Genomic DNA, 25,216 nt, shown 5'->3' with positions numbered 1-25,216 from the left:
AAAAGTGTCAACCAAATTCCTACAACCTTCTTATTCCTTGCCGTGTGGTTCCCGGCACCAATACAAAAAAGAATAGGACCACTCCATCTCTTTCCCATGGATGTCGTAAAAGGCGACTAAGGGATAGGCTTACAAACTTGGGATTTTTTTTAGGCGACAGGCTAGCAACCTGACACTATTTGAATCTCAATTCTATCACTAAGCCAAATAGCTAAACGTGGCCTTTCAGTCTTTTCAAGACTGTTGGCCCTGTCTACCCCGTAAGGGATATAGACGTGATGATATGTATGTATGTATCTTCCTTGGCGTTTGTCCCGTCCTCCCTAAAGGGGAGAAATCCTAGGTATGCCTATGTCCACGACGCTAAATTGCTTAAGTCTGGTTTTTACGCGATGGGCTAGCTACCTGTCTCAATTTGAATCTCATCTATCATCAAGCTAAACAACTGAACGTGGCCTATCAGTATTTTCAAGACTGTTAGCTCTGTCTACCCCGCAATGGATATAGACGTGATTATATACATGTATGTTACGCGAATGACTCGCCTTCGAAACTATTTCAAGGAACCTTACGCATACTGTATCGTGGTTACACACCCAGTTGCCTGAATGTGCAGGTTTCCTCACGATGTTTTCCCTCACTTTGGGTTTTTGCTTTTAACAAAGCTAGGAATAGAAAAGAATAGATTTATTTTCAAAATTGGATACAAGGTATCACTTATTGACGTCACATCACTTAAATCTAATTATAACTACTACCGCTTCCAAAGCGCATGTGTAGAAGAAGCGGCGGAACAAACTACACTGCAGCATTTTCATCGGACGTCAATTTACAAATATAGATCTCTTAAATCTAAATCATGGACGACATATTGTCTTCATTAAAAAAACATGAATGAATGAAGAACTAAGTAGATATATAACACAGAAAATTTAAGACACAGCCGTTGTATAATTTCAACCTGTGTCTTCCGTGATACATAAAATCATGTAACAGAGATTATGCTACCAGTTTTAGAGGTGACACGAAAAAATACTTTTCACATTAGTTTGTTAGCTAGCTTATAGGCTATAGATGGTCTCCATGGCGCAGCGGTAGTGCGCTTGTCTATTGAGGTTGTGTGAGGTCCCGGGTTTGAATCCCGGCTAGAGCATGACGAGAAACTAACTTTTTTTAATTGCCCTGGTCTTAATTGTTTATCTATATAAGTATTTACTATTAAATAAAGTGTCGATGAGATAGTATTTCCTAACACAAGTCTCCAACTTGCTTCGAGGCTAACTCAATCTGTTATTTGTCCCGTACATATTTATATATTTATTTGTTTGATATAGTTGCATTCATGAACTTGTAAGCAATCAAATTTTGTTTATATTTGAAAACTTTTGATTGGCATCGGTCAGAAGTTAGCAATGAATACAACATAGTAGTTTTGTTTGAACTGTAGCCTCGCCGTGTGAAATTGCTGTAGGTCTGTCTGTTTCGCTGAATTATGGCTAATAGCCGGCATCCACCCACGGGATTTACATCACTAGTTTGTATTTTGGCCAAAGAATTAGTTAATTCTAGATCTTTTTATTAGAGATCTGTTAATTAGAGAGATCTATTTATCAGATGCCGAAGAAAAATTTCCGTTACATACAGAAATTCTCTATGTGGATATCGTATAAAACGACTAAGGTATAATTAAATTAACTTTGGATTCTTTTAAGCGACGGGCTAGCAACCTGTCACTATTTGAATAGAAATTCCATTATATTCCATATAGTTGAATTTGGTATTTCAGTCTCCGAGAGACTGTTGGCTCTGTCCACCCCGTAAGGGATATAGACGTGATATTATGTATGTACATATGTAAAGTTTTGAAACATCTCTAATTCTGTGTTAGTGCCCATGTTTTCAGTACATACACTGGGGACCAGACGCTATGAAACTTTGAAATAGATTAACAAGTTATTTGTTATAATACGTCGCGTGGATGTAGTTTGTGGCTTGATGGAAATATTAGGATTCTAACAGATATTTGGTCAAGTTTGTTTATTTCTATCATTTATAAGAGTGCAGTTGAGAACGTTGAAAGGGGAGGGCCTTGAAAAACATAGGTTAGCATAACCTAAGTAATGAACCCTGATCTAATTGTGGACATTCAAGAAAATGGTCAGATCTTAGAGTACAATATTATCCTTCAGTTAGTATATCGTAACACAAGTCTCAAACTTACTTCGAGGCTAAATCAATATGTGTAATTTGTCCTGTATATAAGTATGTATTGTTTTTTCCTTAATAAATATTCATATCTATATATCTTCTGCCCTTTACAAACAAGTATATCGTTATTTCAGTAAAATACATTAGATTGAGCCCCGCCCCGTCTGAAAATATGTCTGCTCACGTTTCCTGTGACTAAAAGGGGAATTTATTAAATTTCTGCCGTAGATTAGAATGCCACCGCTAAGAGGAGATAGAGTTTGATAGGCGGGTACGGATTTATATAGAGATTATTGTTTTTATAGATTTTTGCACATTCATATTGTTCACTTCTATCATTCAATTCTATCTATTCAATTCTATCATTAAGCCAAATAGCTGAACGTGGCCATTCAGTCTTTTCAAGACTGTTGGCTCTGTCTATATGTATGCATATTGTTCACATTCATCCAGGTTCATGGTCAAAAGGCGAGAGGTGAGGATGTAACCGGGACTTAAACCAGGAAGAATAGACAAAGTTTATACATACATACATAAAATCACGTCTTTTTTACGGAGAATTAAGCAGACTTGCAGCTATCCCTGCTATAGGCATAGTCCGCCTTTGTACCATCTATATCTGCTTTGTGTTGTTTTGTATGTTTTACTCTTATGGTGCAATAAAGAGTTTTATCTATCTATCTATATATAATATATACTTCTTTCGCTCAATCCGCATTCATAATACTCTTAGTTTATTAGAAAAAGTGGTATTATCAACTCTCGTGACATCAGCAATAAAGTCTCAGTCATGGGCGTGGGGCGTGGTGAACATCAACACATCGGGAACGGCTCCAGACTGTCTTCTTAAGATCTAGATATTGAATTATGCTGTCTGCCAAATCAAAATGGTAAATACATTCGCTAAAAAAATCTAAATGTATTTTGAAATATTTTCATAACATTCTTTACCATTTATTCAGTGCCGTGTGGTTCCTGGCACCATTACAAAAAAATAATAGGACCACTCCATCTCTTTCCCATGGATGTCGTAAAAGGCGACTGTGGGTAGGCTTACAAACTTGAGATTCTGTTTTTAGGCTATGGGCTAGCAACCTGTCACTATTTGAATCTCAATCCTATTATTAAGCCAAATAGCTGAGCGTGGCCTATCAGTCTTTTCAAGACTGTTGAATCTGTCTAACCCACAAGGGATATAGACGTGATCATATGTATGTATGTCATCAATTTTATTGTCTAACAGAATGATAAAAAGAAAATGACACCAAAATAAAAAATCCACTAAATCCCAACTAATATCAAAATTGTGAATGTATGTTCATGTTTATGAATGTTTGTTTGTTTGTTTTCTCTTCAAGCGTTATCTACTGAACTAATCTTCTTGAAATTTTGCGTCTGTAGTAACTTTGAAGTTTGAATTAAGAGTCTGGATAAGAATATAGCTGTCTTTTCAAGACCCTTGGCTCTGTCTTCCCCGCAAAGAATATAGACCTGATTATGTATGTATGTATGAATTATATCCTTGTGCAATGGTTAATGGTGTAACACACAATCAAAATCTAATATGGTAAAGTGACACATAGGACTAAAAAGCAAGAAAAAAAGTCTTATAATTCAACAATTGACGGCCTCTGTGGCGTAGCGGTAGTACAAGCGTACTCGGGACAAACAAGCGTCTGTGACACCGGAGGTCCCGGGTTCGAATCCCGGCCTGGGCATGATGAGAAAAGAACTTTTTCTGATTGGCCTGGGTCTTGGATGTTTATCTATATAAGTATTTATTATAAAATATAGTATCATTGACTTGATTTAGTATGATTTAGTATCTCGTAACACAAATCTCGAACTTACTTCGAGGCTAACTCAATCAGTGTAATTTGTCTCGTATATATATTAAAAAAAAAACTGAAATGTTAAATTTACTAGCCACAATTTAAAATATGAAATTCAAGATACTATAGCCGAGATTAAATGTTCTTGACAGTAGCGTCTCAGGTTTCCAACCTCAGTAAATGAACTGAATATAAATGAGATCTTAACGACTACAACTGAAATTATACTTTAGCATCTAAAAGATAAAACTTAAATAAAGTCTTATGCAACGATGACTTAGAAATGCCTGATATTTTCGCATTGCATTGATGTTTTTATAAATGAAACAGGTATTAAACGCACACGTAACGTATCTAGTCTAATCTTTCCTAATCTCTATTCCAACATTAAGCCATTCAGCTGAACGTGGCCTTTTGGAAGACGTTTTGCTCTGTCTAACTCGTAAAAGATAAATATGTTGATGATTTCGCCGAGCTTGCATGAAGAGAGTTATAAATGTGGATGAAGCGAAGGAAGTGTGCAGAGATCGTGGCAAGTGGAAAGAGGTAGTCTCTGCCTACCCCTCTGGGAAAGAGGCGTGATTTTATGTATGTATTTCAACAACAAATCCGATTTCCAAAAGAAGGTATTATCAGCCTCTTACTTTATTTACATGGTTTATTTCCCCATTCCGTTGATGGCCCTTATAAAAGTTTATCCTGAGCTGTAGTTTATTTACATAGCTGGAGATGTCGCGAAGAGAGGGCAGGCATTCATCATTTTTATGTCATTCGATTCTGCCGGCCTTTATGTAAATAATACTATAGTTAGTGTGTGAATACAGTAATGAAGCGAAAGCGGTGTTCTTTAAAAAAATTCCCAAAAAAAATAAGCGGCGATTTTAGAATGCCCATATACTTTTAAACTTTCGCGGTTTGTTTGTGGTAGAAAAAAAAAACTTTTTTTCTTCTTTTGTCGTTGAACAACTCATCGTCCGCGGGTCTTAAATCAGAGAAACGTTTGTCAAAGTTTAGTTTCAGTTTCGGTTTATGATTGTTCATCCTGTGAGCAAGGTCGATGCAACCCGCTCGAAACGTCAAGTAAAAACCTCAAAAGAATAAAAAATTGGACTTCCCTTTATTTATTACGGGTTAAAATGGATTGATACTCTAAATCAAAACCGCTAATGACATGAATGAAATGAGTGAAGAAAATCAAGTAAGTACGTGTCAAATGATATTCGACTAATATAGTATTATTGCCACCTGAACAATTTATAAAACAAAATCAAAACGTGTAATATATTTTTTTTTACCTACATAGGATGCTTTAGCTTTAAATTCCGTAGCTGAGAAAAAAAGCCCCGTTGTCTCATTAACATCAAATTTACACAAACAAATTTTTGATTAAAGTTTTTATTTTAACGATATAGTTTAAAAGTAAAGCTAAGAAAGGGTTTGGCAGACTATTTAACTCTGGAGCAATAGATTATTTTATAATCATAACGCCCACTCTTGTCACCATGATCAAACCCTTACACCGTTCATATAATAGATCCGATATCAATTCGGAATGTATGTGGGGGATGTTCTTACAGTTGAGTGATTGTATTATTTTCATGTTACATTTCTACGTATAGTTAGTACAGTCATATACAACTAATCTTTAATCTACATACATACATACATATGGTTACGGCTATATCCCTCGTGGGGTAGACAGAGCCAACAGTCTTAAAAAGACTGATAGGCCACGTTCAGCTATTTGGCTTAATGATTAAGATTCAAATAGTTACAGGTTGCTAGCCCATCGCTTAAAAAAAGAAGTCAAATTTTGTAAGCCTATCCCTTAGTCGCCTTTTACGACAGCCATGAGAAAGAGAAGGAGTGGTCCTATTCATTTTTCAATTGGTACCGGGAACCACACGGTACTAGTATATATAAGTATAGCAAAGTAAGTAAAATTACGCAACATATAACCCCTCTTTTTTGGCCGGGGAACAAAAAAGCCTTGGAATTCTGTAGTGGGCCGTACTTAATGTTACTTTTTGCAAGGAAAATATCGTTTCAATTGATGGCTTTGACACAGTTTCTCGCAAAACCATACAAGAACAAAAGCAATCCTTCTTTGTTGCTCCACCTAACTTCCACTGAGGAATTTGGCAGTCATGTTTAATTTCCTTAGTAATTTTGTCAATATCTTCTCGAAAACGATGACTCAGGCCCGATTATTTTAAGCTGTATTACAGAAAATTTAACTTCCTCACTGCACATTCTGTTCGTGCTACAAACTTTGTACATAACAAGCGTTCGCCCGCAGCTTGGCCTGCTTACATACACATACATACATACATATGGTCACGTCCATATCCCTTGCGGGGTAGACAGAGCCAACAGTCTTGAAAAGACTGAATGGCCACATTCAGCTATTTAGCTTAATGATAAAATTAAGATTCAAATAGTGACAGTTTGCTAGCCCATCGCCTAAAAAAAGTTTGTACCTATGCATATCCCTTAGTCGCCTCTTACGACATCCACGGGAAAGAGATGGAGTGGTACTTTTTGTATTGGTGCCGGAAACCACACGGCCCGCTTACATTCTCGCTAATTTCCCGCGGGAATTTTTAGAATCTCCCTTAGTTCACCGCTTTTTTCATTCACCGTTCACCGTATGTGGTCTACACATAAGATTGTTCAACCTATTAACTCGTAAAATACACACGCATAACCAGTTGGGTCCCAAATATTACGAAATTTTGTGTGCCGTGTGGTTCTCGGCACTATAGAATAGAGCAGGTGCATATCTGTCTCATTTAAATCGTAAGATATCGTAAAAGACGACTAAGGAAAAGGCAGATAAACTTGGGATTCTTTGAGTATACGATAGGCTAGCAATCTGTCATTATTCTCTTCAAATCTGTTGACTCTATCTACCCCGCAAGGGATATAGACGTGATTATATGTATGTATATCTATACTTATATTACAAAGCTGAAGAGTTTGTCTGTTTGAACGCGCTAATCTCATGAACTACTAATTCTTTTTGCGTTGAATAGACCATTTGTCGACGAAGGCTTTAGGCTATATAACATCACGCTATAACTATAAGGAGCGAAGAAATAATGGAAATTTTGAAAGAAAAGCGGGGAAAATCCTTGATGGCTTTAATGATGCAAAAAGTAACTATTCCACGCGGACGCAGTCGCGGGCACTTTTAATATAAAATAATAACGTAAGTGAACTTCTTAAATTTCTCGTACAAATAATAAAATTTTATATGAACGATGTATTTACTTGAAATTAACTGTCAAAAATGACTTTCTTTCAATATGAATTGACCGATGATCAAACCCAGGACTAGGTGATTCAAAGCCAAGAATCCGACAACTGTGTCAAACAGGCATTCTTTAAAAAAAACTTAAATGTTTTCATTGAATGAAACTTCAATTCTATTGTATAGGCAATTCAAATTAATTAATATTAATTTGTCTTAAACAAAAGTCTGCTAAAATTAGAAAATCATTTCATTTCGTACTGAAACTTGTCTATACAAAAAGTTCTCAGTTATTGTAGACTTTGGTTGTCGGTTCGAGTTTAACACAATAGAAGTCTAAGAAATACATAATGGAAAGTCTGATACATAAATTATATTTATAAATGTTACTTAGACCACTGTTATAATATTCAAATTTTTTAACTTACTACTTATACCTTTATAAATATATGTATACTTTCGATATTAACAATTAATATTTATATCATACATACATATAATCACGTCTTTATTCCCTACAGGGAAGCCAGAGTTAACAGTCTCGCAAAGACTGTAAGGCCCCGTTTAGCTGTAAGGCTTAATGATGAAATTGAGATTCAAATAGTGACGGGATGCTAGACCATCGCCTAAAAGAAGTGTCCTAAGTTTGTTAGCATATCTTAGTCGCATTTTACGACACTCATGGGGAAGGAGAGGTCCTATTCTAAAAAGCCGGGAGCCATATTTGAAATCAATAAGGATTTACTCACAAAAATTATATATTACCTTAGTATATAAAATTTCTATAGTTTCAAACAGTACCTACATAATCGCTAGAAAACGAATCATGCCTATTCCCAAATAAGCAAAGTTTCAGACAAAACATAGTATTTTTTTTCCAGATAGGCATTTGAAAGTTATTACAAACTATTGTAGTGGGAGCGATGATTCGGCTCGACCGTCACCAAAGGGAAGATCTTAAGCCAGGCTAGGTGTGATGCCTGGGGAACCGCGCGACAGACGATGTTGAGTCGGAGGTTGTATTTGCGAGTATGCTCCAATCCATGAAATCTTTGTTTGCGCGATTTAGATTCTTCGCTGCTATTGGCTGAGCGTGTCATTTTCTTCGCGATGATTGACAGTTCGGGTGTGACATTAGTGACGTCGCCACATTATAAATGACTAGAGGCCGCCCGCGACTTCGTCCGTGTGGAAACCCAATCATAACGTTACAATCAATCCCGCGGGAACTCCGGGATAAAAGCCTAAATGTTTTTCTGAGTCTTCAGCTACCTACATACCAAATTTCATCGTAATCGGTTCAGTAGTTTTTGCGTGAAAGAGGAACAAACATCCATACTTTCGCATTTATAATATTAGTAGGATTCCATGTGCTTCTCAATACCTTGAAATTCAAATACCTATAACATAGGTAACTCTATAGCCTTAGTGAAGTCTTGACGTGAATTTCGCCAGAAAGTTGTGTTTAAGCTCGTCTAAGCTCATATTATGTAAATGCCTAGCCAGAGGTGGCCAAGTTGATGGGTACATATTTCAGCGAGGTCAGACGTTAGGTGTCGATGTTGTGGAAAGTTATTTTCGTGAACATTTGATGGAACTAAGCAAAGAATTTTCTACTTAGTACTACAAAAAATAATTGAGACGAGAATTATGTGTGTGTGGAACATGCATAATTTTCAGTGCCGTATGGTTCCCGGGTGACGTGTGGTTCCCGGCACCAATAGAAAAAAGAATAGGACCACTCCAACTCTTTCCCATGGATGTCGTAAAAGGCGACTAAGGCTTATAAACTTGAGATTCTTCTCTTAGGCGACGGGCTAATAACCTGTCACTTTATATGAATCTCAATTCTATCAGTAAGCCAAACAGCTGAACGTGGCCTATCAGTTTTTTCAAGACTGTTGGCTCTGTCTACCTCGCAAGGCATATAGACATGATTATATGTATATATGTATGAACAGAGGAGCCTTTTTATGTTCACCCAGAGGAGCGAGAAACTCCATATACCTAGTGTGCCAGTCTATATACATACATATAGTCACGTCTATATCCCTTGCCAGGTAGACACAGCCAAGAGGAAAAGACTAAGACAATGTTCAGCTGTTTGCCTTAATGATAGAATTGAGATTCAAAGAGTGACAGATTGCTAGCCCATCGTCTCATCGTCTTGCCTCATCGTCAAAAGGAATCCCAAGTTTACAACCCTATTCCTTACTCTCATATTTCGAAATCCATGGGAAAGAGATGGAGTGGTCTTATTCTATTTTTCTTCGTACCGGGAAGCAGACACACACTGTTTTGTGCCATTTGAATAAGAGTTTAAAATAGAAAAAGGAATATTCTTTTTTGGCGAAACCACACGGCACTATTGTGCCAATCTCCTTACTAAAACCCTTCCGATGCCCCGGGCTTGCCATTTTAAGGACGTCATGGGATCGCATGGAGTGCAGAGTTTTAAAACTTACAATATTTACCTTATTTGCCGTGTGGTTCCCGGCACCAATATAAAAAAAGAATAGTACTACTCCATCTTGCCCCCATGGATTTCGTAAAAGGCGACCAAGGGATAGGCTTAGAAACTTGAGTTTCTTCTTTTAGGCGATGGGCTAGCAACCTGTCACTATTTGAATCTCAATTCTATCATTAAGCTAAATAGCTGAACGTGGCCATTCAGTCTTTCCAAGACTTATCTTTACGTGACTATATGTATGTATGTAGTATTTAATAGATGGATGGATTTTCTTCCAATGTGTCTTTGCACTCATTTTGAATATAGCCACTATATATATGTACTCGTAGGGGAGTATATGTATATCCAAGAAACCTCCCTCAACTGACGTTCTATTTATACTCTTCTGACTAATATTGAAGCTCTAATTTAAGTTTACAAACCATCTTAACAAAAGAAACGAGCATTTGCCGAGACTAGATGATAAACTCGAGTCCTGAAGAATACAATAAGGAAATTTTATTACCTTATTTGCCAGTAGTTTGCTACGTCTTATATAAGGAGAGATATCCCGCGATTTCATACCTTCAACGTGGGAAGTGGGAAGACCTAGACAGACGAACGTATCTTGATCAAATTCAGGACGTCCTGGTAAAGGGTCAGGTCAAAAGTACCCGAAACCGCCGAGCTTGCATGAAGAGAGTTATGAATGTGGATGAAGCGAAGGAAGTATGCAGAGATCGTGGCAAGTGGAAAGAGGTAGTCTCTGCCTACCTCTCCGGGAAAGAGGCGTGATTTTATGTATGTATGTATGTATGTTCATACCTTCAACTTGATACGCCTGCGCGCCCGTAAGCGTAGAACTACAATTCGTGGTAATTTCTGCAAGAATCTCAATTTCATCATTAAGTCAGCTGGCTTTTCAATCTATTGGAAACTGTGGACTCTGTCTATCCCGTAAGAGATTATTGCATATATGTAGTATTTTTATTGCTTGGAGCTTATACATACATACATACATACATACATATGATCACGTCTACCCCTTGCGGGGTAGACAGAGCCAACAGTCTTAATAAAACCGAATGGCCACGTTCAGCTATTTGGCTTAATGATAGAATTGAGATTCAAATAGTGTCAGGTTGCTAGCTTTTGATCTTATAATATATCTCTTTTAATAATTCTTCTCAATAGATGAAGCCGCCTTTACGTACACACGCCAACATAATATGTTGTAACATATTATGCTGAGTTTGGTCACTATTCAAAACCAATTAAAGTTTTTATATGTAACATACATTCATAAATGAATAAATTTTTATTCATTCATTCATTCATTATTAGCAGAATGGCCAGCTAAGCTGTAATGTGGCCGAAGTGCGGTAGAAGGTATATTGTTACTAATATACCACTTTGCGGTTTCCGTGAACTTGTGTGGAAGTAATTATTTACTTTCTTGCCATTTCCTCTCACGAGAGCTTCTGGGAAAATTCATGACTTGAGTTCTTTATCTCTTCAATACAAAGAATCATGCCATTTTCTCGGAGTAGTAGGCATCTTTACACTATAAAAATATGTTGTTGGTACATACCCCCACCGGAAAACATATAAGAATCTAAAAAAATCTTGTAAAGTGTCTCTAAAGTGTAAAAATGCCCACTCCGAGAAAATGGCATGATTCTTTGTATTGAAGAGATAAAGATGATCGATCATTCATCATCGATGAAACCGTAAAAATATAGTGCGAAAATTTGTTTATCGTTGGAAAAACGTTGACACGCCAAGAACAAGTTCCTACCTAAAAACAGATAATAGGTACCTAACACATTTATTGTATCTTTTTAATTTTTAATATTTTTTGTTATAGCGGCAACGGAAGTTCATAATTTGTGAAAGTTTCAGTTTTCTAGCAATCACAGTTTATGAGATAAAGCCTAGTGACAGAGAGACGGATAGACAGCGGAGGCTTAGTAATAGGGTCCCGTTTTTACGTTTCACGTACGGAACCCTAAAAATGGAGCTAAGCACCTCTTCATACTCTTTACCGGACGACGACGGCCGAAGGAAAAAGTTGTAAAAAAACACTTTTAAAATAGAATTTCCGAGCTTTGAAGAATGAAACGCAGTAAATTAAATTAATAAATACCTACACTATCATTCGCATTATCAAATAACTCATGCGAATACAATTTAATTTGATTGCACGTTTAAAATCAAATGTTCCACAATTGAATATAAATTAATTTCACTACAAACCAATATGGAATTACATTTCAAAAATGAATTTGACCGTTGCTAATTTGTTCATCAAATGCATCTCAAATCATAAAAATTTTATCAATATAAAAATATTGAAAATGTTCTTATGGAAACTTTATTGTTGTGTCAATGTTTTAATGTTGCCTACATACATACTTTCACTGAGAATTCACACACGCCACGTCTTTACGGGGCAGATAGAGCCAGTAGTTACGAAACTTAAAAGCTCGTAAGGAATTGTATATAAGTATTAAGCTCAGTTGAGACCACAGAACACAAAGATTACTCCATCTATGGTTGTGATTAATATCTCCGGTGTGAACCTGTTCTTATTTCGTACCTATAAATCACAATTACAATGTAATTCCGACTGTCTTCTTCTTTTTTCTCTTTTTCGGTAACATCCTCACCTATCTGGAGAGGAGACCAGGGTGCAACTTCTATTTCTTGAATTGTCTTGAATTAAACTATAGGAGATGCTTATTTATTGGTATTCCTCTTTAGGCGATGGGCTAGCAACCTGTCACAATTTGAATCTCAATTCCAGCATTAAGCCAAATAGCTGAACGTGGCCTTTCAGTTTTTTGATGACCCTTCGCTCTGTCTACCCCGCAAGGGATTTAGACATGATTATATTAAATAAACAATAAAATTGAGAGTTAAATATATGTGAAAATATTACATAATTAAGCCTTATAGTTGAATGTGGCATTTCAGCCTTCTCTAAAATATTGGCTCTTTGTCTCCGCGATTATGAGTAATTATGTAATATAAGATAAATTATCCACTGTTTAATCCCTATAATCCTTAAGTATCTTCTGTACACTTACCGAATAGCGTGCTACATAAACGAATCAAGATTTTGGATGCGCCAAACTACTAAATCGGATTAAAACAGCCTTTGAATACTAGCTGAAACGCAATTAAATAAGATGGTCCGGTAGGAAATCCGTAGAAAGCGCATTATAAATACTTATTTCTCCTTTTTACAGTTATATGATTTAAGGAGGAATCCTGGGTCTGGCTTTTATTTTATTCCTCCACTTTAACATATGAACACACATATATTCACGTCTCTAACTCTTACTAATGTCGTGTAGTTTCCGGTGCTTTAGAATAAAACCACCATATCTTTCTTATAAACTCTGGATTCCTCTTGTAGGCGATGGGCTAGCAACCAGTCACTATTTAAATCTCAATTCCATCAAGAATCTATTCAGCTGAACATGGCTTTACAGCCTTTTCGAGACAGTTGGCTCTGTCTTCTCCGCAAGCGATATAGGCGTAACCATATGTATGTATTTATGTTGGTTTCAGGCAAATCCGAAAATAAAAACTTGATAAGTTTCGATACATTTGATAATATATTCACAAAAGGAAAAATAATATTGAAGTAAGTATTATTTCTGCCCAGTAATTTTGCCTTCAATGCAGTATACAAACGTGAACTTAGGCCATAATTTTATAAAACATGGGGTATTACGTGCTGTAATATTACTCGGCTTTGAGTGTCAGTGGTTGAGTGGTTAATATATCCCAACTCGTAAGTGAAAGGTACAAGGGTCTGAAGCTCACTGCGACCCCATGACTTTTTTCAGTATCGCAAAGATAAGTCTGAATACCAACCGATTTTGTCGCAGTGAGGAAAAACATCTTAAAGAAATCTGCACATTCAGACCACTGTATTGTATTGTAGACACGAAGTTGAATAATCCGTAGGATTTAATACGATTCAAGAGTGTCCTTATTCGTTTGTTTACGGTTTCAGTTTAAACTGAAAATAATCGATACAACAATTTACATATCCATCTAACTCATAATAAACCAAAACCAGTAAGGGCCTTTAATCTCGGAATATTATACTCTAATTTTATCATTATTTATGTACTAGGAAATGAAAACGTTTCTTTATAAATATCAGAATAGTGAATTTCAGTAGACAAAAGAAAAATTTACAGTTACAGTTTTTTTAAGTCTAAGAGTTATACCAGTTGCAGACTTGTGTAAATCCCTTTCGACCTTACCGTTTTTCATTACATATTATGAAAAAAGTCTGATCATCATTACACTCGGTTTGATCATGTCCTTTGGACAATTTCTGAGCAGTGTTGAGTGATTATCTGCATTGTCCGAAACAAAATATTTGATTTTAAATAGAAAAATATCACTCGATCTCTTCTCAAACTTCGTTCCATTGTCTTGAAATAAAAAGAAAAAACAATATAAGGAAAGTGACCTATAACAAATTGTCACCATCTTTTTGGCGACCAAATGCAAAATGAACCCTTTGGACAAATATCATGAAGATTATAAATATCCGCTTGTTTCTGTCATGACTTTTTTGGACTGGTCCAATGTTAAATTATATGATCAGGACAAATCATGGTTACAACGGAATTGGCGATTTTTCTACATAATCCCACTGTTGATTGGACATTGCTTGGCCATGTCTGTCAATATTGTCGTAGGAGTCATCCAAGGAAAGAATGTGTTTGATGATGCTTTCATGATTCCTATTTATTTCATTAACATCCAGAGTATGTTTCAATTTGACAGTGACTTTTATTTAAGACATACATACCATCATGCCTGTTTCTCATTGGGGAAGACAGAGACTATGTATTTCCACTTTTGTTAAATCAACATTAAAATATTTAACTTCAAGTAGCTCAAAAGAAAATTTTAATGCCCCTCCCAACCCAAGTGGTAAACTATAATCATAATCAAAATATACTCCAAACTTGGCATTCATCTTTTAGTCAACCTGTCACTAATTCCATGTTCAAGATATACAGCTAAACATGGCCTAATAGTCTTTGTGAGACTGTTGGCTCTGTCTACCCCATAAGAATAAAGACGTAATTATATGTCTCACTGCCTGCTCTGTTTAGCAATTTGTAGAGTTCTGGCATACAAAATCAATAAATTTTGATTGTACTTTTGCCTGTGACGTTAATTTTGTGATAGTCACAGAGGTATCTCAATTGCAGTTTAGTTTAACAGTGGTTTCATCTGACTCTTCCTTGTCAACAATCCGATCTTTTCTGATGAAAAATAATTTATCTGTTGAACGTATAGGCATTTATTTAAGTTATTCTGTGCATGTTCAGTGGCCAACTGTCCAGCTGGGCAAAATTAGCTCAGTTGGACTGTTGAGGGTTTAAATCTTGGTCCTTGTCATATTGAGATTCTCAATTAGATAACTGACCATATGGATTTTTTTAAGCATTTATTTTTCACGACCTTTAAAATATTCGGTTTACGACCATATTAAATAGTTTATTTGTTTCAGCTCTAATTAAAATATTTCTACTGATTCAAAATAAGCATACATTTGAGAAACTCATCCAAAATTTAGGAGAACTCTGGAGAATCAATAATATTAATGATATACAGAAGTCTATAAAGAAGAGAGATGCAAAAGAGCTACGAATGGCCAAATTTGGTATTGTCTTATAACCTTTTTTCTAAGATGACGCTTCTTTAATGAAACTAATTACTGTGTTGTACTGACTGACTACGTCTCTAAAGAAAATAAATATCCAAAATGGCGGCCTGTATGGCGCTGTTATCGGATTCTCGCTTCTGAACTGAAAAGGTCTCAGATTCGATCCCCGGTCAGATAACGATGAAAAAGATTTTATCTAATGGGCCTTGGCTATTCTCTGTACCTGTTAAAGTATTATAAAATAAAGTATCGTTGAGTTAATATCCCATAACATAAGTCTCGAACTTACTTTGAGGCCAGCTCAATCTGAATGATTTGTTTCTTATATATTATTAAATATTTATTAAAATTCCGTGTGGTTCCCAGCACTTAACCGAAGAACCATTCCATATTTTTCCTATTGATATCGTAAAAGCGACTAAGGGAATGGCTAAGAAGAGGACTCGTCATGAAGGAGTTTGAATCTTAATTTCATCATTAAGCCTTAAAACTGAACGTGGCCTTTCTATCTTTTTAAGACTGTTGGCTCTGTCTTCCTCGCAAGGAATATAGTAAAAGTAAAAAAAAGTATGTATTTGCCTATAAAGAAGGTCCAACAACTGCTTTGTACACCAACTTAGTACCTCATAAACAATTTTTATTTTTTATTTTTTATTATAATTCTAGTATTCATGAGGGTTCCCCAAGTCGTGGCGCACATCTACGTGTTTCTGCCATTCGCACAGACCCTGGTACTGAACTATATATTGGGAGAAGACGATGAACTGCGGTTGCCTTTCAGATGTTCATATACGTTTGATCCAACCAGCAATATCTTCATATACGGGGTCATTTATATTTATCAAAGTTATTGCAGTAAGTATTTTTTTTAATTTATTTTGACAGTCTGAAGACAAAGATCACAGTGAAGGGTTTAGAGGAGAAGACCAAGAAGAGGTCATGAATAAAGTAAATAAATTTTCTTAATCTGTAAAGAAATAGTAGAAAAATGGCAAGTGGCAGAAGAAATTGGGAGTAACTTACATAATATACCGACCCCACATCGGTCATTTGGTGAGAGGAGAGAGGAGAGGATGAATGAAAGCAGGTTGACGATGCAAATATAAAAAAAAGAATATGGATAGCAAGGTAGGAGTAGAAAGGTCTTGAGGAACGTACCTTGATCAAATTAAGGACGTGCTGGCAAAAGGTCAGGTCAAAAGAACCCAAAACTGCCGAGCTTGCATTTAAACGTACACACAAATATCATTACGGGGTAGACAGAATTAACAGTACTCGTATTGGAAAAACTTCATCTTGAAGAAAGAGAGTTAGATGAAGCTAAAGAAGTATGCAAAGATCGTGGCAAGTGGAAAGATGTAGTCTCTGCCACCCCTCCACACACAAGCGTGATTTTATGTATGTGTGTATGGCCGTAATTATCTTCATTTGCTTTTCAGTGTTAGGCGTATCGTATGCTTTTTTGGGCGTAGACTACCTCTTCATAATTTTATGCGCGCATCTCAGCACGGAGTTCAAGATGCTTACCAAAGATTTAATTCTTATAAAACCTACTAAAATGGCGGATTATGGCGCCACATGCATTGTATACGACAATCGGCCTATACGCAACTTTGTTAAGATGCATCAAGTATATATAAGGTATAAAATTTTTGGTATTTTCTATGTTGGTCAGGTCAAGAGTACCCGAAACCGCCGAGATTGCATGAATAGAGTATGAATGTGTCTGAAGCGAAGGAAGTATGCAGAGATCGTGGCAAGTGGAAAGATGTAGTACTCAGCCTACCCCTCTGGGAAAGAGGCGTGATTTTATTTTATGTTATTTTCTATGTTGGTCTAATACTGACATTGAGTATGCCAGAAACATAACATCACACGGAGATTGTTTAAATAAATAGAATATAATAGAATAGATTTATATTCAAAATTGGACACAAAGTATCAGTTATTGACGTCACATCACTTAAATCTAATTATAACCACTACCGCTTCCAAAGCGCATGACGTGTAGAAGAAGCGGCGGAACAAAATACACTGCAGCATTTTCTTCGGAAGTAATCAAGGAGAAGACTTATAAACTTGGGATTATTCACTTTGGTGATGGGCCAGCAACCTATTACTATTTAATCTCAATCCTATTAAAGCATATACATATAATACAGGTATTAACGCGCACATAACGTACTTTAGTAACGATCCATCGCCAAGACAGCCGCTTGGTGACCACGGATCATTGTAGCATGATTAAAAAAGTACATACAAACATACATATGGTCACGTCTATATCCCTTGTGGGGTAGACAGAGCCAACAGTGTTGAAAAGACTGATAGGTCACGCTCAGCTATTTGGCTTAATGATAGAGTTGAGATTCAAATAGTGACACGTTGCTAGCCCATAGCCTAGAGTGGTACTATTCTTTTTTGTACTAGTGCCTAGTGGTTCCCGGGTGCCGTGTGGTTCCCACACGGCACCCGGGAACCACGCGGCACTTCAAAGAGTTTGAGATAAAATAAAGGTATATTACGTGCGCCTTTAATACCTGTATCACTACATAGTATAAAACAAAGTCGCTATTTTAGTCTGTTTGTCTGTATGCTTAAATCTTTAAAATTACGCAACGGATTTTGATGCGGTTTTTTGTAACAGGTAGAGTGATTCAAGAGGAAGGTTTTTATGTATAATTTTTTCCGAATTTTGCACCCGTGCGAAGCCGGGGCGGGTCGCTAGTTATTTATAAATAGCATAATGCAACGCAATGCAAAAGTTTAAAATCACGCATTAAAACCACCAAGATGAATATTTGCTCTGTCTAACGTACATATAGGTATTCATATAATCACGTCTATTTCCCTTGCGGGGTAGACAGAACCAACAGTCTTGAAAAGACTGAAAGGTCTCATAGAGCTGTTTGGCTTAATGATTGAATTGAGATTTAAATAGTGACAAGTTTCTAGCCCATAGCCTAAAAGAAGAATTACAAGTTTGTAAGCTTATCCCTAAGTTGCCTTTTACGACATCCATGGGAAAGAGATGGAGTGGTCCTATTCCTTTTTTTATTGGTACAGGAAACCAGACAGGAATAAGACATGTTTTAATGCAAAAGTCATTAATAGACAAAAGTCTAGCCTAAAGAAACACCTTGAACTGGACTACATTCAGGACCTTTTTGCAGGCATTTAAATTTTTTAATTTTTAATTTCAGAGTAGTCTAAGTCATTAAATTTTTTAATTTTTAATTTCAGATTAGCCTCAGACATGAACGATGCTACAAATAATATAATGTTTGTCAATTTGCTGTGTGCGACAATTACACTGAGTTTTTTTGGGTTGGCAGTTTTAGTAAGTACATTCAGCTCTAGAGATAAATGGGCCACTTCTTATATACCAAGCAAAGGTTGATGGAACAGGTTTCTCAGTAGTATTATTAGGATATATTTTGATAGACGTCGGGAGCTGGTTGATATACCAGACTAAAAGTAATGTACAAGTTGATATTCTAACGTGGCCTAATCTATATATACCGCTAGACCGATTCGAATAAATTTTGGTGTGCACGTAGTTGTAGATTTAATGGTTGTCTACACAACTAGTGTTATGGGTACCATTCAGTACCGGATTCGATTCGGGGTGGAATTTTTTACTGAATTAAAAAGGTTCTAATCATTTATTGTATTAGATTGGTTTAAATGAATTTCTATTTGTAATCTATGTTGATAATTGCATCAGTATAATAAAAATTTTGTGCCGTGTAATTCCTAGCACAGAAAAAAGAAAAGGACCACCACTCCATCTCTTTCCCATGGATGTCGTAAAAGGCGACTAAGGGATAAATTATAAACTTCAGATTCTTCTTTTATGCGATGGGCTAGCAACCTGTCACTTATATGAATCTAAATTCGATCAGTAAGCCAAATAGTTGAACTGAACATGGCCTATCAGTATTTTCAAGTCTGTTGGCTCTGTCTACCCCGAAGGGATATAGACATGATTATATGCATGTTTGTATTATTAAAAACCCGCGTTCTAACCTAGGATACATAAAAATTTCGTTAATCAACTTCGTAAAGAATTTTAATGTGTGGTGAAAGTTATTATGAAAATCAATACTTGTGCGAAGCCGGGGCGGGTGGCTAGTTGTTGTTGTATAAACTGTCATCTTTTTGTTCCAAGGCTACAAGCAACATGATGGACAAACTCGTCAATTTGGTTGTTGTTGTGACAGTCATGTTGCTCACACTCATTCAGTGTTACTACTGCGAAAAACTAAAGACAGCGGTAAATACTCGTAATATTTGTTTCTGTGTGTGCCGTGTGGTTCCCGACACCAATACAAAAAAGAATAGGACCATTCCATCTCTTTCCCGTGGATGTCGTAAAAGGCAACTAAGGGATAGGCTTACAAACTTGGGATTCTTTTTTAGGCGATGGGCTAGCAACCTGTCACTAGTTGAATCACAATTCTATCGTTAAGCCAAATAGCTGAACGTGGCCATTCGGTCTTTTCAAGACTATTGGCTCTGTCTACCCCGCAAGGGATATAGACGTGACCATATGTATGTATGTAAAGATTTGAAGTCTGAATAATACCCCAAGGCAGTGTGTCCTTCAGGGGAGCTCCTTGGGTCCGACATGACTCTGTATAATAATTAAAGATCGGAATAGGTAGATTGAATTGGGGTCAATGAACTGAAACGTATATATTAATATGGACATGCCTCCGTCCGGGATTGCGGGATTGGTAAATTATTAAGATTATTTCCGGAATTTTTACAAGTGTGATGAAGAATATATTAGTGGTAGCTGTTTTGCCCCGGCGACGTGACGTTACGTGAACGAACGTAAATTGTAGTCCTATGTTACCCGCGGACAATGTAGTTTACTGTAAGTGTAAGTACCTACTGAAATGGAATCCCGGAAAAGAGGCTTATCCATGTTATGCTTTCTATGGTTATTCATGATGCAAGGACATAAAATCAATCTACCTATTCCGATCTCTGATAATAATATACACATAAATTTTCCAGAGTGAAGAAATATTTTGCGCGGCGTGCGAGAACCCGTGGTATGAAGGAAATTTGGAATATCAAAATATTATACATCTGATTATGGTGAGGTAGAGTGATTATTTATTAATTAAATTCCTTAACAGCTTATAGACAAAAGTTAATATTTATTAGTAGTTTGGTACCCGACATTTTTAAACGGGACTCATTGGTGCCCTGAAAATCGCAACTTTTACCATGATCCAATGTGGATAATGGTAATTCGAAAACCTAAGACCATGTGGCCCTTCTACTTATCAGCTTTTCCAACATGGTAAATGCTGCCGGCTTTCTGGACACACTCCCGCAGACTGATGCTATGCAAGGACTGCACAATTTGGTAATTTAGTTTATTCCCATATTTTTTGTCCATACATATATATAATCACGTCTATATCCCTTGCGAAGTAGTCAGAGCCAACAGCCTTTAAAAGACTAAGAGGCCAAGTTCAGCTGAATGATGATGGTATTGAGATTTAAATAGTGACAGGTTGCTAGCCCATCGCCTACAAGAGAAATACTAAGTTTACGAGCCTATCCTTTAGTCGCCTTTTACGGCATCTATAGGAAAGAGATGAAGTGTCCCTATTCTTACTTCTATTAGTACCGGGAACCACACGGCACTAATGGAAAGAATATATAGGTAACTTATATTTTTACAGATCACAGAAGCCGTGCTACATAAAGTCTCTACATTCTCCAATAACTCTTCGCACGTTTACAAAAGTAAGTAATAAATAAACTTATAAGTTTTCTTGTTCATTAAAATAGTACATAACAAATATAATACAGTAGCACAGTACTAAGGCGGGCTTATCCCTAAGTGGAATCACTTCCAGCCAACAACAAATTGAAGCAAGGGTGAGCAACAGTTCATTTACGATATATGATGCTTAAGACAGACAATTATATACTTATATACGTACATATACAGGGTGACTTTTAATTCAACTGCATAAATTTAACTGTTAAGTGTACTCATCTATAGGATATTTAAAAACGTTAAAAGAAAATTATCGGTTCATATTTCAGAAAGTACGAAAAAAAATAAAATATCAAAATCCACGATCCTAAATACGTCATATCACCCATCGACAAATACCAAAAGCGACGCGTAAGATTCAGAGGTCAACGACACAATTCATTTAGCTGAGCGATCTCGACAACTCTGTACTTTACTTGATCTTGATACTAGAAAAAAAAATTATTTTTCAGACATTTATTTACATGTTTAGTTTTAATTTATTTTTGTACCATTGGTCTGTATTAAAGCGTGTGACGTAGTTTTTGAGGGTTTTTTAAATGTGAAAATGATGACGTTTAATTTAAATAAAAAAAGGCTCAAACGGCTCAGAATATAGTAGGTATAGTCTATGTTTAAAAGGATGCAGTTGTTTAAATGTCATCCTGTATAAATAAAGTAAAATATACCAATGTATAGCCACGTGCCGTGTGTTTCTCGGCCCCAATAAAAAAGAATAGGACCACTCCGTCTCATTCCGATGGATGTCGTAAAAGGCAACTAATGGATAGGCTTATAAACTTTGGATTCTTCTTTTAAGCGATGGGCTAGCGACCTATCCCTATTTGAATCTCAATTATTTCATTAAGCCAAACAGCTGAACGTGGCCTATCAATCATTGCAAAACTGTTGGCTCTGTCTACAACACAAGGGATATAGACGTGTTTATATGTATGTATAGCCACGTCTATATCCCTTGCAGGGTAGTCAGAGCCAGTCATGTTGTTGCGGATTCTTCTTTAGGGCGGCGGGCTCGAGCCAAAAAACTGAACGTAGCCTGTCAGTCTTTCCAAGACTGCTGGCTCTGTCTACAACGCAAGGGATAAAGACGTGACTATATGTATATAATAATATAAATGATGTTTAAAATAACCCACTCATTTATCTAAAACAAACATATTTCGTTGTTTTCAGGTAATGAGCACAACTTGGTCATATTTTTCTCTAATGAACACCGTTTACCAAAATAATGAGTAGAAATTATTCTAGTAATGTTATATAGTGGTAGTTGCTTATCTATACTAATATTATAAAGCTGAAGAGTTTTTTTGTTTGAATGCGCGAATTTCAAGAGCGGTTCGAATTGAAAAAAAATTTTTGTGTTGAATAATACCATTTATCGAGGAAGGCTTTAGGCTATATTACATTATGCTGTAACTATTAGAAGCGAAGGAATAATGGAAAATGTGAAAAAAAACAGGAAAAATTATTCACCGTTGAGGGCTTCAATGATGCCCAAAATAACTATTCCACGCGGACGGAGTCGCGGGCACAACTAGTTAAAAATAATTTAATATAGGAAAATAAATATATAAAATTATTATTCTTTAATTTCCATGTGTTTTCTTTTTTACGATTTTTTGTTAACATTCTTATAAATTTAATTATATATTTATTATATTCATTATATATTACTTGTATTTTTTTTTAACTTAAAAAATATTTCACATTCATCTGAAAGTCATCATTTTCATTCAATGTAGGACACATAGATAGAGACCTTTTTTATGCATTGCATGCATAAAAATTGATAATAACAATAAAATATATACGGAACAAATTAAACAAATTGAGTTAGCCTCGAAGTAAGTTCTCAATAAGTTCTCAACGATAATATAGTTTATAATAAATACTTATATAGATAAACATCCAAGACCCAGGCCAATCAGAAAAAGTTCTTTTCTCATCACGCTCTGGCCGGGATTCGAACTTGGGACCTCCGGGTTCACAGACAAGCGTTCTACCGCTGCGCCATAGAGGCCGTCAAATTTTAAAAGTTTAAAATCTATAAAAATCACACTGAACCGAACCCTTAAAATGATCGAGTGAAATAACAACCGAAAACCGTCGAGGGCCTTTAATCTCGGTATATAATACTATAATTTATACATTATTTATGTACTACGAAACGTATAAGTCTCTTTGTGAATAACGGAACGGTTTAGTTCCGTGGCCAATTGAATATTTATGGGATACTGGTTACAGACTTCGCAGTTGACAAATCGTTAGTACTGCTGACCATTTCGACCAACAGGGAACCTTCAAAGGGCAAATTAGAACATCGAAACCGATGTCGGTTGTACGGTAAATTATTCTATCAGTGAAACAAGGTTTGTTAGTACGATAAATTTCAGTTATAACACCGCATAGTAACAATGTTAACGGTTTAACTTTAGTCTGGTTGATCATGGATATCACATTTCAATTGCTTTACAGTCCTTGATCTTCTATCTAGATCAGTTTATTAACAAATGCTCTTGCAGTGAGGTAAATCATTTTGGATCCTACAAACTCTTGCAACAATAAGTAAGGTTCCATTGTAAAGTTTGCGGACGTGAAACAGGTATCACTTCATATAAAATCCTGACCAAATCTAGGATCATGGTTAAAGGATCCCTGGTTCCTCTCCAGGAAGGTGAGAGCGTTATTGGGAGTAACTCCAGCATGTTGATGTCTTGATCTTGCCTTTCCCGAAAAATGGTCAAAAGCACAGGTAGAAAAAGATTTTTTAATTTATTTAAACTTTATTGCACCAAGAATAATGTTCTGTGGTCTTGTGCCTTAAAGCATTCTCTGCCAGTCGGGCCTTTAGACTGAACTGAAGATTATCACCTGAAAGATAATAAAAAAATCATGATGATCATGTGCGCAACTATATTGAGGTTCCCGATCTCATCCATAACATTAATTACTAATTTGTTTGTTATCGCGTAGCATTGTACTATTTATAAACGTTGTGACAAGGATCATATGTGTAAAATACGTGATATTTATACTACGTAGTCACCGGCTCACTACCACACCAAGTACCAGTACACGTCTGTCTGCGATTGCCGTTCGCACGCAACTGTCAACTTGACATTTATAATACCGACTTGTGTGTGTGAGACAGCGTCTTGTATCCATTACTCGATACAAACACTACATCCCTTCCTTATTAATATTTTTTTCAATAAATATAAGACAAATATATTGTTCTACATTTTTACTAATAAAATCAACATACAAGAATAAGTTTCAATTCATAGACATAAATCAGCAATCAATTATTATAACCACTCGTATCACTTTCACAATCATCTTTATTCATATTCAATTCACCTGTAACTGCAGGTTTTTGGACTGGTTTCCAAACCCCCTCTATTTTCTTTAAATGAACTACGTTCCTACGTAATTTCTGACCAGTTACTTCGTTTCTAACAATAATATCTCCACCACAGGTCTCTTCTACTACATGTGGTGTAGGATTAAAGTTAGTCGATAATTTGTTTGCCTTTTCAATTTCTTTAATGAAAACTTTATCACCTTCTTCTATCACATTATCTGTAGCTCTTCGTTTCCGATCAGCATACTCTTTCCCTCTTTCTTTTTGTAGTTTCTCTCTATCCCTAACTTCAGAGTCATCCCCTCTTCCATTAATATCTTTCAACATTGGAATTTTGTCTCTATTTTGGCGTTTGAAAAACAACTCTGATGGAGATTTACCAGTTACAGCATGAGGGGTTGAGTTATACATCATCAAATATTCATACAGAGTCTCTTTGATATCTTTCTTTTCCGTATAGACAATTCTCAACCGCTTTAAGATGTCTCTGTTTTGTCGTTCTACTTCTCCGTTCATTTGAAGCCAGTAGGGGATAGTATTAAAGAGTTTAATGCCCGATTCTTCGCAATATTCCTTAAATTCTTGACTAGTAAACTG

General features: G+C 36.1%; 1 protein-coding gene across 1 annotated transcript; it reads left to right on the top strand.

Moving 5' to 3' along the window:
* Positions 1–15,548: 15,548 nt before the first annotated feature.
* LOC132902583 (odorant receptor 4-like) lies at positions 15,549–22,491 on the top strand. The gene is made up of 8 exons (XM_060948360.1): positions 15,549–15,558; positions 16,116–16,232; positions 16,889–17,090; positions 18,693–18,789; positions 19,621–19,725; positions 20,475–20,563; positions 21,155–21,218; positions 22,429–22,491. The coding sequence occupies exons 1-8, from the start codon at positions 15,549–15,551 to the stop codon at positions 22,489–22,491; spliced, it is 747 nt and encodes a 248-aa protein (XP_060804343.1).
* The last annotated feature ends 2,725 nt before the right edge of the window (positions 22,492–25,216 follow it).

This window comes from Amyelois transitella, chromosome 15, assembly GCF_032362555.1.
Source record: "Amyelois transitella isolate CPQ chromosome 15, ilAmyTran1.1, whole genome shotgun sequence".
NCBI classification, from domain to species: Eukaryota; Metazoa; Arthropoda; class Insecta; order Lepidoptera; family Pyralidae; genus Amyelois; species Amyelois transitella.
The sequence above is the reverse complement of the archived record's forward strand: the minus strand, read 5'-3'. Positions and strand labels throughout refer to the sequence as shown.